This window comes from Rhamphochromis longiceps, linkage group LG15, assembly GCF_057381845.1.
Source record: "Rhamphochromis longiceps isolate RC_006_pf linkage group LG15, R_longiceps_female_GT1.1, whole genome shotgun sequence".
NCBI classification, from domain to species: Eukaryota; Metazoa; Chordata; class Actinopteri; order Cichliformes; family Cichlidae; genus Rhamphochromis; species Rhamphochromis longiceps.
The window spans coordinates 5,782,074-5,800,138 of record NC_140571.1 but is presented as its reverse complement, the minus strand read 5'-3'; the positions used below and the strand labels follow the sequence as shown (position 1 = coordinate 5,800,138).

Sequence of the window (18,065 nt, the reverse complement as noted above, 5' to 3'; positions counted from 1 at the left end):
GCTAAGTCCAGAAGCTCATAAAAATGAATCTGATCTCTTGGCACAATAACTCTGAACCAGTGTGAATGACTACTGTAAAAACTCAAGTTGCATATTGTATACAAAATTTGTGCCATGACTATAATCTGTGTGTATGTGTGCCTTTGTGGTTTATATGCAAATTGGACACGGGGGGGGGGGGGGGGGGGAGGGGGGGTCTCTTGAAAGGATGAAAAGAAAAATATGTAAATGTTAAAATGAGTCAAGTGTACTTGGGCAGACTTCAAAAGACCTTGCCACCTAAACTCAGTCCATCTGTGGTGACACCGGAATACAGCCTGGTTGAGAACATTGTAATCTGTGCAAGAGCAGGACTACCTTTTGCTTTCTAGGCAGCACAAACAGCTGCCAGCTCTCATTCCACACGCGACATAACTGCATTCAAATGCTTGCCTTCCTTTAAAAAAAATTAAAAAGCCTCTAGTTGTTTGAGGAATGAAGGAAGTCAGATCTTCCTTATCTTCCTTTTCTCTGCTCAGTGTGGGTAGCTCCTCCCCACAAACACACAATAAAACAGCAGAAAAGAAAATGTAGTCAGATCATAAATGACAACTGAACAAAGTAATGACTCTCACACTGAGCTTGAAGTGAACTTTTGCACATATAGGGAAACATTAAACATTGTTTAAACTATGCTATCTTCCTGGTGCCACAGAATTTCCTCATATTTTATTTTATTTTTTACAAGCAGTGTATGACTGTGCAGCACAACAAAGCAATGATTCACATGAGATGCCAGTAATGCAGATGGACAAACTCAATGTTGAACAATTTTGTTATGAGGGCCAAAGATAAATTTCCCCAGATGCGTCCTAATCCAGATGTAAGCAAAAAGGTTTTATAGCAAGTCACAACACATCACTCCTCAAAGGAATTTTATTACTGAAAATCATAGATCAATGCATTAGCAGCAAGTGGTTTATGAATAGCAATAGCTATCCTACTTAAGAAAAATCACAAGGCAGCAGTTTCATGAATGTTGAATAAAATTTGTGTTTTGAAGTAAAGCTCTCTGCTTAAAGCCGCTGTATGACAGGTCAACCATGTAATTATGGGTGAAATATTGATGAACTCAGACATGCCCTAAACTGGTGTTAACGACACATTTAGCAACAGGGTATCAACATCAAAAAGAGAGCAGCTCGAGTCACATGAAGTCACTCACCGGTCCACTAAAGATCCAAGGCTATGCAGCTATGAGATTATGATTTTAAAGTTCAGTCATTATCATCATCCCATTTTACTAGTTTTATTAGTACAGGGAGGTCAAATGTAAGGCCAGCAGACCAGAATGAGCATGGCAAAGACTCCAATCCTGCACGCCAGACAGCTTTAGAAAATATGAAGGAGTTCATAGATTCCTATTGATTAATCACTCCCTACTCCCATTCATACTCCTACAAAGCCATTAAGTAAGAGATAAACAATTAAATGACAGAAAGTTCATGTTTTTCCAATATTACAGTAAGTCCACAGTTGTGATGGACTGAGATTTTCAAATTGAGATGGCCAACACAAGTAGTCCATACTCCCATATTTCACTATGGTGTTCATGTGACTCACATCCATCATTAGTTAGCTCGCTACAGCAAATTTGGTCACAAAGAAGAATTTTCCCCTGATGAGTTCAAAGAATCATGAGACCTAAAACAGAATAAGCTTTTCTTGTTCCACTCCACAGGAGGCTTCCTGTCCTTTTGCATGAGTACTTGCTGTCAAGTGAAAAATATACAATTTCTGCACAAGTATATAACATAGGCATCCTGGTTTGTGGAGGCCTTTGTGATGCATTTAAGTATTCTGAATCGGCACTTCAGGAGCAACATTATAAATTGTAATCTGCAAAACACTGAATTGATAACAAGACAATAAACTAGATATACACAATAAAACTTAAGCTCTATCGTGTCCCTCTTCATTTTTTTTAAATTGAAAAAATAAGTTCAGCATGTACGTTCATTTGTATTGCAACCACAATCACTAATACTGGAGACCACTATCATGCAGTAATAATCCAATTATAATGTAATACTCCTCTTGCAAAGCTGGTGTCACTAAATTCCATTTAATTTTAAATGACTTGGAGGTAATTACATCAAGTTGAAAAGGTTATCCCAACCCTTGCGGTCTCTGTTTGATCTGTGATGAGTCTAGGGTGTGTTGGTTTTTTTTAACTGCTTGTTTAGCTTTTAATATATCATTTACAAGTTTCTATTTCCTCTATCTAATCTAATGTTATATATCGCTCTGTGTTTAGGGTCTTTGGTAATGTATATGCTCATTCTATTTGAGTTGTTCTCTTGGGCAGGGGACTATCACAAACGAGATCTGACATCTCAAAAGTCCCAATTTGAGGGTTAAATACATTTTAAATAAAAATAAAGTTATGTGTTCTTAGAGTGGTTTTCCTTGTTAGCATACCTCATGTTCTGAATTCTCCTGTCCTCCACTCTTCCCCACTTTGCCAGACTTGGGAGACTCCTGCAAAAACATTTTCAATCAAAAGATTATAAACTTGATTTAATTAAATGAAGTTTATATTGGTTGACAACATCAGGTGAATGCAATTGGTGAATGCCGCCTTGCACAAATCCAAGCTAAATATAGCACGCCTGCCCACCCAGTCTCGCACTCCTGTTTAACCACACTGTAAAGTCTGCTGTTAGCTAGCTCACGTTACACGACCCGAGGTTTCAGCTTCTAAAAGTCCTTAAATTTACACCAAAATAACACACACGTGCAATGTAAGTATCACTTTAAGATAAGGGTACTCTATTTACATAACACTGCACAACGTGCCAAGTGCTAACATGACGGCAGGATAGGGCTAGCAGGTAATGATTGCAGGCTGGCTAACGTTTGTGTGATGGGACAGTGCGCTGGTAGCAAAATGTCGTATTATACACCCGGCACGTTATCAATAAATTCAATGAAATGTAACTCGTGCAAAGTTTGTTCACTATGGACACGGCCTGCTAGCTTTTGTCTAACTCACCTTATCTTTTTTCGTTTTATTCGGCATTGTACAAGCGTAACCGCCCTTGCTCCCCTCACGGATACTCCACAACCAAAACCTTGACAACTCTCAGGACAGCACACTGCAAGGCGGTTCAGTCTGCCCTTACGCTGTGATTGGCTGTTTTCAGTCAGCTGACTCTGGCGCGTCACGCTAACGATGGCCAGTGTAAAGGCACCGAGAGCGCACCCTGCCGGTGACAGGACAGCAACACATAGGATTACAGGCTCCCGATACTTTGGATTACAGCCATCGACAGCATACTTCCTATGGTCATTCCATGGAAAATCAATCAGTGCCTCCCACATGACCCCCTCATAATGAGTTGGCAGTGTATATATATATTTTTTTTTATTACAGATACATGTTCAGGTACAGTTTTTATTTTACTTATTCCTTTTCATTCAATTTTTCGTCTAAAATCTTTGAGCATCCCAATCCTGGCACATACCATAGTTTCAGGAGCGAATCTGCTAAAAACTCGTCTCCATAGTTGTGTTTCCTTAATGTTTCTCCCAGTGTTTTTGGCTCTTGTTCTTCTAATGTGTTTGAATATGTAGAATTATCTTTAATAAGTGATTTTATCCAAACTGTGAAGCAATTTGTAACTAGGTTTAAAAAATCCTATATAAATAAAGTTGTTATTATTATAGTGGTAGTAGCAGTAGAAGTAGTAGTATTATATACTGCAGAATTTTGGGTAGACTCGGATGGTGAAAACAAATTATAACATTTTATACCAGGCTGAACCATCTTCGTTATGTGTCAAAATAATTTTCCTTTATAGTTATATTTTTGGCTAAATATATTCACGCACCTGTAAAACCAGTGGTAAATGGCCCGTATTTGTATAGCGCTTTATTTAGTCCCTACGGACCTCAAAGCGCTTTACACTACATTCAGTCGTTCATACACTGGTGTGTGGCAAGCTACACAGCTGCCCTGGGGCGCACTGACAGAGGTGAGGCTCCGCCACCTACCTTCTTCTTTCAGCTGGTTGAGACCCCTACTAGGCCGGAGCTTTCTAGAATATTTGAACAGCTTGGTAGAACCTTCTTTGAATGCACAACGACTGCCATCTACTGGTAGTTAACAGGAACCCACACGTGTAAAATGACTTGGACATATAGGATAAAAGCAGTGCGGAATGCATGAAAATATCTAAATCGATGTTTAAGCTTATGAGTTTAAGTCTAAGGAGCTTGGGGAAAAAAGCGTCTGGACTTCTTTAGGTTGCTTGAAGACATTTCACTACTCATCCGAGAAGCTTCTTCAGTTATAGGGTAAAATGGTGGAGAGTCCAGACTCTTTTCTTCCCAAGCTCCTTAGACTACAATGACCTGGATGACTGAGAACCTTCACAGACTTATGAGTTAAACATGTGCCTTTCCACAAATAACAAAATGGGTAAGCCTTAATTTGATCATTTGTATCTTAGAAGAAGCTTAAAGATAGATAAGCAGAAAAGTAGAAGAGGAGACAAAAAAAGGAAGTTATTTTTGGATGAATCTGACTACAGCAATGATGTATTATATAAACCTTTCCTTCCTCTTTAGGAGTTTCTCTGTCCACTTTTACTTTTTCAACACAAACATCTATATCCTTGTAGCTTCAATCTGGCAAGAAATATCAGTACTGTGGAAAAGACTTCAGTGAGGTTACGTAAAAATGAACAAATTCCCAAATTATAGCCAAAAAAAGAAGCCTCGAGTTCTTTTGGCTTTTCCCCGTTTGTCTTTCTTTCAATTTGTTCCCAATAAAGGCATAATTATCAGACTTATCTGCTATTTCTTGACTTCCCCTCAAGCATTTTGCTTTTTATTACACAAGATTTTTTGCTTTTTCCATGGAGAAACTAAAAAGGCAACTGGAGAGCAAACAATCTGCCCAAGGGCAATGCTTCATTCATATGAAGCAAAGAAAAAAAAGGGGTGGTTCTTCTCTTTCTTTCACTCTATGTTTAAGCAAGCATTGGTTTGGTAGCTTATGATTCATAAACAGTGTTGACTTCACTGGTTTTAAATGAAAACAGTATACTTCAAACATGGAAATTACAATGTCACATCATCACTTTATATTTATCAAGATATAAATTTCTGTCAAATGATGGATAAAGAATGTCTTTAAAAAATCCTGGTGAGAAAAAAAAAAAAAGGTTCTAAAATAATGTTTGTACTTCATTTGAGCTGAATTAAGAAACCCTTTTGACATAGCTTTCTACTTGTTGAGAACAAAGTCTAAAGCAGTTCTTCGACTACAAGTGAACACTAAGTTTCATTGATTTTCTCGATAGATAGAAAGATAGATAGACAGATAGACAGAGTGGACAGGTTAACCCACCTGTCCAATCTAAAAATGCAGCATACTATACATAAAACACGAGACTTGTGTTCACTCATCAGTAACAATGACCAAATAGCTTAACATGGTAAACCTTTATTAATGGTTTTTGCACCGTTTCAAATAACAGTATCGTGTTTTGTTATATTTACAATAAAGAACAAACTTTGGAATGTCAAATACAAAAAGAACAAATGCATCAATACAACTCAATACAAAAACAAAAATAACAATCTGAAAACTCTAAACATCTAAAGGAATGACTGAACTGCATGTGGTCAACGCAAGTGGAAATAAAGTTACGATGGTCATCAAAAGTGTTTAGGAACAGACATTCCAGGCTCATTTACAACATTTAACATTAATTTTTTTTTTTTATAACATTAGTTTTGTTTTTTTAAATCTAAACAGGAAATGGAAGCTGATTAGTCCACCTCTTCCATCCTAGATGTGTCATCATCTTCCCCTTCAAGAGGGGGCATGTCCTCAGTGGGTGCAGAGGTGTTATCGTCAGATGTCACATCATCTTCATCAATACCTGGAAGGAAAATAGGAGCAGATCAGTCAGCAAAGCAGGGTTAACTCGTTTACTGGCAAACATACCACCAAAAGATACAAGATTTAACAGATACTCACCAAGACCTAGTTTGATCATTCTGTAGATGCGGTTGGAGTGGGTCTGTGGGTCATCCAGTGTGAATCCTGAGGAGAGCAGGGCGGTCTCGAAAAGAAGGATGACCAGATCTTTCACAGACTTGTCATTCTTATCGGCCTCTGCCTTCTGCCTCAAGGTCTCCATGATTGGGTGGTCAGGATTGATCTCAAGGTGCTTCTTTGCTGCCATGTATCCCATGGTGGAGTTATCCCTCAGCGCCTGAGCCTTCATGATCCTCTCCATGTTGGCCGTCCATCCATATGTGCTGGTGACAATGCAGCAAGGGGAAGAAACTAGGCGGTTGGAGACTGTGACCTGCAGAGGAAAACAAAAGCCACCGGTATCAATCAGTTGAACAAGAAAACAAATTCCGTTGTTATATTGTCATTTGGTTTCATCAGCTTACCTTTTCAACCTTCTTCTCCAAGATATCCTTCATGATTTTGCATAGGTTCTCAAACTGAGATTTCTTCTCCTCCTGCTTCTTCTTCTCCTCCTCATCCTCAGGCAGCTCCAGGCCTTCCTTGGTTACTGAAACCAAGTTCTTGCCCTCAAACTCCTTCAGCTGCTGGACACAGTACTCGTCGATGGGCTCAATCATGTAGATGACCTCCAGGCCAGCTTTGCGAAGACGCTCCACAAAGGCAGAGTTGGCAACCTGGTCTTTGGTCTCACCTGAAATGCAGGCATGATAATGTTGTTCATTCATGCCATATTGCCCACATGAGACAAGTTTTGTTTGCCGAACGCATGCTTTTGATTGGCAGTTTTAAAAGTGTCCTCACCAGTGATGTAGTAGATGTGTTTCTGGTTGTCCTTCATACGTGTGACATAGTCCTTCAGGGACACCATCTCATCTCCAGAGGCTGATGTGTAGTACCGCAGAAGCTCAGAAAGCTTCTTCCTGTTCTGGGAGTCCTCATGGATGCCAAGCTGTAATAAGGAAAACAGTCAACTGTTATCAACAGTGCAGATTTATTCAGCTGAATGTGCAAAAAAAAATTGCAGGCGCTACCACTGGCTGCATTCAATTGTTATTAAGCTACTTTATAATATTCATACTGCTAGAGCTAAATTATTCAAGCAAAATAATTAAAGACAAGATCTGGTAACCTTGCACCTCACTCAGTCAAGGCTGTGGATACTGACCTTGATGTTCTTGGAGAACTGCTCGTAGTACTTCTTGTAGTTGTCCTTGTCCTCAGCCAGTTCTGTGAAAAGCTCCAGGCACTTCTTGACCAGGTTCTTGCGGATGACCTTCAGGATCTTGCTCTGCTGCAGCATCTCTCTGGAGATGTTCAGTGGCAGGTCCTCAGAGTCCACCACACCCTTGATGAAATCTGATAGGAAGCAGAAAGGAAACTGTTAAAACTCTAAAGATTCCATTGTGTCATTTTCATTATGATAATTCTATTATTGTTAGGGAAATTGTAATCCACACTTTAATACTCACTGAGATACTCTGGGATGAGCTCCTCGCAGTTGTCCATGATGAAGACTCTGCGCACGTACAGCTTGATGTTGTTCTTCTTCTTCTTGTTCTCAAAGAGGTCGAAAGGAGCACGCCGAGGCACGAAGAGCAGGGCACGGAATTCAAGCTGACCCTCTACTGAGAAGTGCTGTTAGGCAAAAAAATAAAAATAAAAAATTAAAGTGATTATATATTGGACTACATTATATCAGACATAATTTTCCTCCTATAAAGTACTGCTACATTTTTAGGTATTTTTAAAATAACATCTCAAAAGCCCAACCTTAACAGCCAAGTGGTCCTCCCAGTCATTGGTGAGACTCTTGTAGAACTCTCCATATTCCTCATTCGTGATGTCATCTGGGTTTCGGGTCCACAGGGGTTTGGTCTTGTTCAATTCTTCCTGGTCAATGTACTTTTCCTTGATCTTCTTCTTCTTCTTCTTTTTGTCCGACTTGTCATGGTCATGTTCTTCATCTGATCCAACATCCTCAATCTCAGGTTTGTCCTCATCCTTCTCCTCATCTTTCTCCTTCTCCTCCTTCTCTTTCTCCTCCTCTGCCTCGTCGTCACTCACCTCCTTGTCCCTCTCTTTCTCCACCTGAAGGAAAATACATTTGGTCACACACTAAAGAATTTCCCTACACCTTAGCCTTAGGCATAGCTGGACAGGCCATCAGGCATACAGGGCATTTGCTTGGTGGGCCGATGGTGATTTTTCGTTTTTATGGGCCGATGATTTTTTTTTTTTTTTTTTTTTTAAATAACAGTATAAACAATGAAAGGTGATGGATTGGCCAGATGCTGGCAGATGTGTAAAAATAACTCAGTTGTTTGGTGGTGGCTATGGCGGAGCTGCCACAAGAGGCCAGGTGGATGAGGGAAAGGGGAGGCAGGAGGAGCAGAGACCCGAGGCGGCCGCCCGTCCGAGTGTCAGGTGAACTGAACTTCAGGTAAGAAGTTATGACCTGCAGTCTATCTGGATCAGATATAATCCAAGTTTAGGTGGAGTTTATTTTCGTTGTGCTGAGTTTTTACCGTCAGTTACAATAACTTGTACTGCGTACTAGCTAGCATGACGGAGTTTCTACAGCTGAGTGGGTGCTATGTTACTGATAGTGAACTTTATTCTATTCATAAGGTTAGTTAGTAGAGTTGCCAACCGTCCCCTGAAAAATGGAATTGTCCCGTATTCAGAGAAAATATCACACGTTTCGTATTGAGCTGAAAAGGAACAGTTTGTCCCAGACTTCAGCTAGAATGGAAAAAGACACAAAGCTGGAGTTTTTCTGTCTTTACGCTGTCAGCTGTCTCTTCAGCTACCTTCACACTGCAGGTCTTAATGCTCAATTCCGATTTTTTGATCAAATCCGATTTTTTTTGTCTGCTCGTTCACACGCCAAATAAAATGTGACAGCGAACGCGCTCTAGTGTGAACGTTCAAAGTGGCCCGCATGCGCAAAAGAAGACGTCACACACAACGCGCTCTGTTTAGACACAGAGCAAACAATATCGTTTGACTGATGGCCCTTAATATAAAGACTTCGGACTTCATGTTTCCCAATTTTTGCTTTAAGTTATTTTGTTATTTCCATAATAATGTAAATAACTTAATCATTATCCTTATTGCTGTTTTAGAGGAGCGGTGCTTCAAGGGATAGTTGCAGATTTCTGTCAGAATCTGAAGATTATGCAGTACAAATAAAATGTTCACGTTTCTCCAACGTTGTCTTCCCAGCAGTTTCACCAGATGGCCAGGAAGCGTTCGCGATGTCTTATCGGGCGCTTCTCCAGCACTGATAATTGGCGTCTGTCTTGTGTCAGTGACGTAAAAGACGGATTTAATGTGACTTGACCGTTCACACAGCAGTCGCTTTCTGAAACATCGGATGTGTATCGGATTCAGTACCACATATGAAAGTGACCCAGATCGGATTTGAAAATATCGGATTTGTGCCGTTCACACTGTCATACCATGATCGGATATGGGTCGCATAGGGTCAAAAAAAAAAAAAAAAAAAAAAAAATCGGATTTGATGCGCTTTCGCCTGCAGTGTGAACGTAGCCTTCTTCTCTCATTCAATCGTGAAACTGATCAATGATCAGCTGATCGGCTCTCTTGCTTGTTTATCGCCCACTTTGCGCCAGAAAGAGGAAACCAGCAGATGTCGCACTAAGCAACAGCAGCATGTTTAAGCTTGATCAGCTGTTGTTAGAATTTATTTAATATTAATTTCTAGTATCAGCTGATGTTTGCTGGAGTCACAGCTGTAAAAGCTGCTGGTCATTATGTCGGTTTGGTTATCTGGGGAGAGGGAAGCATGAAGTTGAAACCAGGAGATGTCCTTACTGAATCATCAGAGCTGAACAGGTGATGGAGAAACAGGTTTACCTTTTAGGTGACATGAATGAGTTGAAGTTATGAACTGTTTCTGAGAGACAAATAACACCAGGTTCCTTTTCTAAGTAGCTGACAGCTGGTAACTGTGCAGGGGCGGGTCTAGCAAAGCTTTGCCAGGGGCCCAGGTGGGGCATTAACAGGGAGAGGGGGGCACAAAGAAATACTTTTCTTTCTTATTCTCATTTAAAATATCTAGCTTTTATTAAATAATTATCTGAATCTTACAACCAAAGTTTTTATCTGATGTACAACGTATTGAAATCATACATATACCAACAAGACAGTGTACATCACTGTCACAACAGCGTTTGTTTTCATTCAAAGGCTTTATGGTTTTTCCTATAATACCTGGTGGGCCGGTCTGTAGTCAAAATGCCCGGGCCAATTTTTTGTCCCAATCCAGCCCTGGCCTTAGGGAGTCACTATTTTATAATATCAGTGTTTCCGAGATTAATTGAGCAACTTTCTCAGAAGTCTTAAGTGCAGAAGCTATCTGCAATAGTTACAAATTTAATTCTTCTATGGGATCATTAAATATGACTTAAGTACTTACAAATAGCGTAATAGGGTAGCCAATGAACTGTGAGTGCTTCTTAACAATCTCTTTGACCCTTCGCTCTTCAAGGTATTCTGTCTGGTCTTCTTTGAGGTGCAGGATCACTTTAGTTCCACGTCCCAGTGGTTCAGCTGTAGAGGAAGACTATAGGTCAGTATACTTTATAACCACTGGGTTAAATGATTAATAATTCACTTCAAATTCGGGGTTATATCACTTACAGTTGTCTACTTTAACTGTGAATGAGCCACCAGCAGATGATTCCCAGGCGTACTGCTCGTCATCGTTGTGCTTGGTAATGACTGTCACCTTCTCGGCTACCAGGTAGGCAGAGTAGAAACCCACACCGAACTGACCGATCATGGAAATGTCAGCTCCAGCCTGCAGAGCCTCCATGAACGCTTTGGTGCCGGACTTTGCAATTGTGCCCAAGTTGTTGATCAGGTCGGCTTTGGTCATGCCAATACCTGTGTCAACTAGGGTTAGAGTACGCTCCTCTTTGTTGGGAATGATCTCAATTTTGAGGTCTTTGCCAGTTTCCAGCTTGGAAGGATCTGTGAGACTCTCATAGCGGATTTTGTCCAGTGCCTGACAGAGCAAAACAAAATGTTAATTGTTTAAACAAATTCCAGAATTTATTCTGTATTGATAATAATATAATTAAATTTCTTAAGGGAAAAAAAGCATGTAATTTAATTAATTAATTTTTTTAAATAATAAACACAGCAACACAGACTAATATTGAAAACCTACATCTGAGGAGTTGGAAATAAGTTCCCTAAGGAAGATCTCTTTGTTGGAATAGAAAGTGTTGATGATCAGGGACATAAGCTGAGCAATCTCAGCCTGGAATGCGAAGGTCTCTGCCTCCTCCTCCATTGGTTGGTCATGCATTTCAGGCATCTGAGTGAAGACGGAGAACAAATATTGTTTTTTAGAAAACACATTGACTAAAGTGACTGGAACACAATATAAAATACTATTTTTATGACACTAAATGTTTGCATCCCAGCAATGTACACTTGAAAAACACTGCCAATCCTTCTTATGTAAGATGTTGCAGTTACAGCTTATCCTTATTAAGTAGCCTCGATGTTACATTAAGGAATTAACAGCAGTCAAACGAAAGCAAATTCTCTGTAGATGTGTAGTATATAGTGACTTTCCCGGGTTTCTTTCTTGCTTACTTTCATAATTTTGTATTAAAAAGGTACAAGGACCTTTTTTTTCCCCTTCTTGGACTGTGAATTTAATCTCTGCTTGGTTATTGGCTAATCAGATTAACACGTGGCTTGAATTGCATATCCGTGTCAGCAGAAATGACTCCACCTGCTGGTTTCCCAGGTGAAGTGCAGGTTTCTAGAAGGTACGAGGAGGCAAGAAGAACTCTCTAGCAGTTTCCATAGGAATCAAAAGCTCCGCCTCTCATACAGCTGACGAGATTAAAGGAATGCACACTCTGTACCTACTGATTTTGCACTGAATTAAAACCTGGTACAAGGATAAGGTGGCCCAAAAATCTTGCAGAAATTTTAGCACAGGAAATTTGATTAAGGTTCAAACAGTTAAACCCCTGCTTAACATAACACCTTCCTCCCAAATACATCACTAAAGCATCCTGCCATGTGGCTACTGTCCCGCAGGTTTGAATTCTGAAATGAGGCACAATAGGAATCAAATTCTTATTACCGTTTATGAAGCTGACATTAATATTCTCAGAGCAGATATTAATACTTTTTAAATCAGTTTTTAAAGACCAAGTGCTGTAACTAGACTTCACCCTTTCTTCACTTTAGCTTCACTTTTTATCCAGACATGACAAAAATGTCAGCTTTGTTTATAAATTAATGTCAAATAAGCTAACATTTAGTACTATTAAATCTGAATTTCAGGGAGTGTAATATTTTCGTATCCCAAATGTCTGTGGTAAGGCTGTTAATGTATTTACCTTGGTTTGCAGTGTGCCAAAACCTCCTGAGGAAGATGTGTAGAGATCCTTCCTTATTCACAGGTTCGTTAACTGCTAATGCTCCTACGGAAACTGGTGTAACGGTGCGGTTTTTATACCCTCTATGACCATTCGAGAAATCCTCCTGACACAAGCTTCCAGAACCGTCTGGAATCCTCCTGCTCGGTGGTGGCCACTCACTGGCCCGGTGGCCTGTCAATCATGGTGCGTGTACATGCCTCTCTGCCTTTCTTGGCAGAAGGAGGCGGGATTAAGGGAGGGGTCGCTGAGCCTAATGAGTAAGGCATGTGAGAGCAGAAACTAAAATGAACCATGCTGTATTCACTGAAAACTCCAGAATACATGATAAATCAAACGATGTAATTGATAAATGTAAGCCAGCTGTATAATGCGCTTCTCTAATACAACTTTTCACCTTTCAGTATTATTGTTTGCAGGAAGCAAGAACAAGTGATAAAATAAAGTGCAGTAGATCAATAAAAAGTGACAGGTGTCATTTTTAAAATATATTTTATTACAAATTTGATTGCTTTTCATAAAAAATGTTGCAAAAGAGATACAAGTCAAACCCCCAGTGACTCAATAATACTCTTAGTGATTGTCAGAAGTTTTACAAGTGGCTGATACAATATAAACTAAAGCCACTGTGGTCTGTATTAATTCCATCAACTTTTTCTGACTAGCACATTGTTTACTAACAGAAATTCTGCTAAAAAATAATGTACATTTAAATTAGGAACATAAATTACAAAAATAAAAATGAAAGCCAGAAAAAGTCTAGTAAATAATTTAGTCAACTTCCTCCATTCTTGATGTGTCATCGTCGCCTTCCAAGACTGGCATATCTTCATCAGTGGGCTGAATTATGTCTTCAACTGCAGAATCATCATCATCAATTCCTGTGTATAGAAATACAGCCATTAAAAAACAAATTCCTCAATTAATGTATAATAACCTAACTACTACCTGAATGTTTAAAGGAAAAGATATACATACCAAGACCAAGTTTGATCATTCTGTAGATGCGGTTAGCATGTGTCTGTGGGTCTTCCAGTGTGAATCCTGAGGAGAGCAGAGCGGTCTCGAACAGGAGAATGACCAGGTCCTTCACAGCTTTGTCGTTCTTGTCAGCCTCTGCCTTCTCCCTCAAGGTCTCAATGATTGGATGCGAGGGATTAATCTCAAGGTGCTTCTTTGCAGTCATGTAGCCCAAGGTGGAGTTGTCTCTCAGTGCCTGAGACTTCATGATCCTCTCCATGTTTGCCGTCCATCCATAGGTGCTGGTGACAATGCAGCAAGGGGAAGCAACCAAACGGTTCGAAACCACAACCTGTCAGGATAGAAATTCAGTATTTTTAGTATGTTTGAACACAGTCAAGCCAACTTCCCATCCCTAACAATGTTAACTAAAATAACTGTATCATTTTCTGAAGGAGAAAAATTACCTTTTCAATCTTCTTGTCAAGGATGTCCTTCATGATCTTGCAGAGGTCCTCAAACTTAGTCTTGAGCTCTTCCTGCTTCTTCTTCTCCTCCTCATCCTCAGGCAGCTCCAGGCCTTCCTTGGTTACTGAAACCAAGTTCTTGCCATCATACTCCTTCAGCTGCTGGACACAGTACTCATCGATGGGCTCAATCATGTAGATGACCTCCAGGCCAGCTTTGCGAAGACGCTCCACAAAGGCAGAGTTGGCAACCTGGTCTTTGGTCTCACCTGTTAAAGTTATTTCAATATGGTGTTTAATGAACTTAAACTACTGGGGAATACTTGAAAACAAAGGAAAATAAACCACACTGAATAACTTACCAGTGATGTAGTAGATGTGCTTCTGGTTATCCTTCATACGAGAGACATAGTCCTTGAGGGAAACCATTTCATCTCCAGAGGCTGAGGTGTAGTAGCGGAGCAGCTCAGACAGTTTCTTCCTGTTCTGGGAGTCTTCATGGATTCCAAGCTAAACATAAAAAAACAGCGTGTCATTTCGTGGTATTAAAATCCATGCAAGATGATTGGTATCAGACATTTTTTTCTGAAGTTTTAGAGTTGAAGAAATTCAGATGGATGAACCTACCTTGATGTTCTTGGAGAACTGCTCATAGAACTTCTTGTAGTTGTCCTTGTCCTCAGCCAGTTCTGAGAAAAGCTCCATGCACTTCTTGACCAGGTTCTTGCGGATGACCTTCAGGATCTTGCTCTGCTGCAGCATCTCTCTGGAGATGTTCAGTGGCAGGTCCTCAGAGTCCACCACACCCTTGATGAAATCTGAGTAGGGAAAATAAACTGGTCAGCTTCCCAAAGCCAGGAGTTGAGTTCCAAAAACAATTACTAATAACTATGAATTTTGAGAGAATGCGTCAAGATTTATGCGTTACTTCATTGTTACTTACTGAGGTATTCTGGGATCAGTTCTTCACAGTTGTCCATGATGAAGACCCTGCGCACATAAAGCTTGATGTTGTTTCTCTTTCTCTTGTTTTCAAAGAGGTCAAATGCAGCTCTTCTGGGTACAAAGAGCAAGGCGCGGAACTCCAGCTGGCCTTCCACTGAGAAATGCTGCGGGGGTAGATATGTATTAATTAGCATAACATTATTGCAACTGGTGTTGGTAAATATGATCATCACAAGAAGATTTAGCTTACCTTCACAGCCAGGTGGTCCTCCCAGTCATTGGTAAGACTCTTGTAGAACTCGCCATACTCTTCATTGGTGATGTCATCAGGGTTACGGGTCCAGATAGGCTTGGTCTTGTTGAGCTCCTGGGCATCAATGTACTTCTCCTTGACCTTCTTCTTCCTCTTGTTCTTGCCATCCTTTGTATCTTCATCCTCATCAGAGCCAACGTCCTCAATCTTAGGTTTGTCCTTGTCCTCAGCAGCCTCCTTCTCAACCTCCTCTTCCTTTTCTCCCTCCTCCAGGTCTACTTCCTTCTCTCTTGTCTTCTCCACCTTAAATATGCAAAGGCATATTTACATTTTGCTTTGCCATGCCATTATCACAGTCAATGTGTGGTTATTATCAAGTATTGATTGAATAATTGTTCTTACTGTGTAATTAAAAACTTACAAAAAGTGTGATGGGATAGCCAATGAACTGTGAGTGCTTCTTCACAACTTCTTTGACGCGTTTCTCCTCGCAGTACTCTGTCTGGTCTTCCTTGAGGTGAAGGATCACTTTTGTGCCTCTGCCAATTGGCTCTCCTAAAATCAACAACAAAATTAGAACCGTGGCAGACAGGGTTAAAATGACTGATTCAATTGTTCTGTAAATGAGGGGACTAAGACATACCTGTATCAGGCCTGACTGTGAATGAGCCTCCAGCTGCAGACTCCCACACATACTGCTCGTCATCGTTGTGCTTGGTAATGACTGTCACCTTCTCAGCTACCAGGTAGGCAGAGTAAAAACCCACACCAAACTGACCGATCATGGAGATATCAGCCCCAGCTTGCAGAGCCTCCATGAAAGCCTTGGTGCCGGACTTTGCGATTGTGCCCAGGTTGTTGATCAGGTCAGCTTTGGTCATGCCGATACCTGTGTCAAGGAGGGTCAGGGTGCGAGCATGCAGATCAGGCCTGATTTCAATCTTCAGGTCCTTGCAGGACTCAAGTTTGGTGGGATCCGTCAAGCTTTCATATCTGATTTTATCCAAGGCCTGCCGAGAATAGATAACTCAATTAAAATACTTTTTTTTGGCAAAAAATATAAGGGCTTGTTTTACATTAAAAAAAAAAAAAAGGAAAACATGATGCGGAAGTGTTTATTTCCCTTACATCTGAGGAGTTGGAGATGAGCTCCCTAAGGAAGATCTCTTTATTTGAGTAGAAAGTGTTGATAATAAGGGACATCAGCTGAGCAATTTCAGCCTGGAAGGCAAAGGTCTCCACCTCCTCCTCCATAATGTGTGCAGAGCTCTCAGGCATCTAAAGGGGGAGAACATATTGGGTAACATTTTTCAGAAAAACAAAATTGAAATTGTACCTCTATATTTTTTGTGTTTTCAAATAATTATATTTTCACCTGTAGTTTAAATTTATTTACTCTGAACTTCTTCGGTTACGTTTTTCTCAGGCAGCCACATGGCCTGCTTATACGCACATGTTCCTTCTGTCAATCAGAGAACTGGCATTTTTGGGGGGGAGGAGGGGGGGGGGGGGGGGGGGGGGCTAATGCTACTGCATATATTTTTTAGGCCTTCTAAGAACATTTCATAGATTAAACAAAAGCTTTAATCCAGAATCAATAATTCCTTTACAGTTTACTAAGCTAAGATGCAAATGTGCTGCATCAGCTGTTAGAATAGATTCTGAGAAGCCATTGGTCCCATACTTGGGTCACCTTGCTTGCCATGTGCTTCATGCCTGTAACAGTCCTACTTAGACACTGATAGAAAAGCACATACACTATACCATTCTGATTCTAACCGATAGTAAAGGTTAAAGTTAATTACATTATATCACAAAAGCACCCAATATACTGTAAAAAGAAAAAGTTGTTTTAAATTTTCTAATTCTTACCTTGAATTCTAATTCATACCTTGAATATAATCTTTATTTTTTGTTACTTTGTATAGTTAAATCAATCACTGAGCTTGATTTCTCTTCTTCAAGAGCTTCAAGTGTGTGCTTGGCTGCTGCTCCTGTGAGCAGTAAGTGTCTTGTGAATTAAATCACTCACTTTACATAAAACCGTGCAAGCACCCAGTATACTCTAAGATTGAAATGATTGTTGCATTGATTCCATTCTTACCTTAGATTTAATCTTTGTCTTCTGTCACCTTTAGTAGACAAATGTATCACTGAGCTTGATTTCTCTTCTTGGAGAACTTCAAGTGTGTGCTTCTCTGCTGCTCCTGTGGGCAGTAAGTCTCTCTTGGTTGTGTTCTAGTGAGCGTCTTCTGACTCTATGCAGACCACACGACATGACAACGTGTTTTTATACTTACGGGATGGTTTCTCGAAGCTCCCATTCAGAAGCTTCCAGATTGTATGTTCACTACAGTCAGGGGGGTGCTGAGGAATGGTCTGGAAGGGGGTTGCGATTGGGACATTGGCGCTCTAAAGTTGGTGTGCCCTTATAGGGTTGCAGAGTCACAAGGAGTGCCTGTCAGTCACAATGAGAGCTTCGCTGATAGCTTGTATAGCTGTTAGACAGCATAACCCAGCACCACAGCTGTGCATTGCCTTTGCCATCAGCAGCTGCCATGGTGCCCCACTGCACCCACATATGCTCATATTTAAAGCCATTTGGGATGCTGTTTGCAACTTGCTGTCCATTCACAGTTTAGATTAGGCATGTTAAATTCATTTCATTGTGGGACACATACAGCCCACTTTGATCTTCAGTGGGCTGGACCAGAGAAAGACATTTACCTAAACATTTAATCCCTGAGATGTCTTTAATGCAATTTTAACAGTGTGTCTCAATTTTTCCACATCACAAACACATTTAAAATGGACTTCTTGTAAAAGAAAAGAAAAGAAAAGAAAACTAATAAAAGAAAAAACAAAAAACAAAAACAAAAAAAAAACCCAAAACAAATTTATATAGTATATCACAGAAACAGGAACTTTTCTGCAATTTAATTGTTTATCTATTACTTAACTACTTTCGTATAATA

General features: G+C 40.2%; 3 protein-coding genes across 4 annotated transcripts in view; all 3 read right to left on the bottom strand.

Annotated features, from left to right (window-relative positions):
- ppp2r5cb (protein phosphatase 2, regulatory subunit B', gamma b) overlaps positions 1 to 3,158 on the bottom strand; it is a 30,400-nt gene extending 27,242 nt beyond the window's left edge. For both annotated transcript variants that reach the window (XM_085381462.1, XM_085381463.1), the window contains exons 1-2: positions 3,035 to 3,158; positions 2,461 to 2,520 (exon numbers count right to left, since the gene is read on the bottom strand). In XM_085381462.1, the coding sequence (XP_085237588.1) occupies positions 2,461 to 2,520; positions 3,035 to 3,061 (87 nt within the window). In that variant the 5' untranslated portion in view covers positions 3,062 to 3,158. The remainder of the gene's footprint in view (positions 1 to 2,460; positions 2,521 to 3,034) is intronic.
- A 2,313-nt stretch (positions 3,159 to 5,471) lies between these two features.
- On the bottom strand, positions 5,472 to 12,586 carry hsp90aa1.2 (heat shock protein 90, alpha (cytosolic), class A member 1, tandem duplicate 2). Its single transcript, XM_085381529.1, has 11 exons — positions 12,427 to 12,586; positions 11,232 to 11,381; positions 10,700 to 11,066; positions 10,476 to 10,609; positions 7,805 to 8,122; positions 7,504 to 7,669; positions 7,200 to 7,390; positions 6,836 to 6,983; positions 6,457 to 6,725; positions 6,032 to 6,365; positions 5,472 to 5,933 (listed from the first exon to the last, which is right to left on the bottom strand). The coding sequence occupies exons 2-11, from the start codon at positions 11,379 to 11,381 to the stop codon at positions 5,821 to 5,823; spliced, it is 2,190 nt and encodes a 729-aa protein (XP_085237655.1). The 5' UTR covers positions 12,427 to 12,586; the 3' UTR covers positions 5,472 to 5,820.
- A 354-nt stretch (positions 12,587 to 12,940) lies between these two features.
- hsp90aa1.1 (heat shock protein 90, alpha (cytosolic), class A member 1, tandem duplicate 1) lies at positions 12,941 to 17,439 on the bottom strand. The gene is made up of 12 exons (XM_085381530.1): positions 17,391 to 17,439; positions 17,195 to 17,297; positions 16,219 to 16,368; positions 15,734 to 16,100; positions 15,512 to 15,645; positions 15,088 to 15,393; positions 14,836 to 15,001; positions 14,520 to 14,710; positions 14,255 to 14,402; positions 13,893 to 14,161; positions 13,444 to 13,777; positions 12,941 to 13,346 (listed from the first exon to the last, which is right to left on the bottom strand). The coding sequence occupies exons 3-12, from the start codon at positions 16,366 to 16,368 to the stop codon at positions 13,237 to 13,239; spliced, it is 2,175 nt and encodes a 724-aa protein (XP_085237656.1). The 5' UTR covers positions 17,195 to 17,297; positions 17,391 to 17,439; the 3' UTR covers positions 12,941 to 13,236.
- Positions 17,440 to 18,065: the final 626 nt, after the last annotated feature.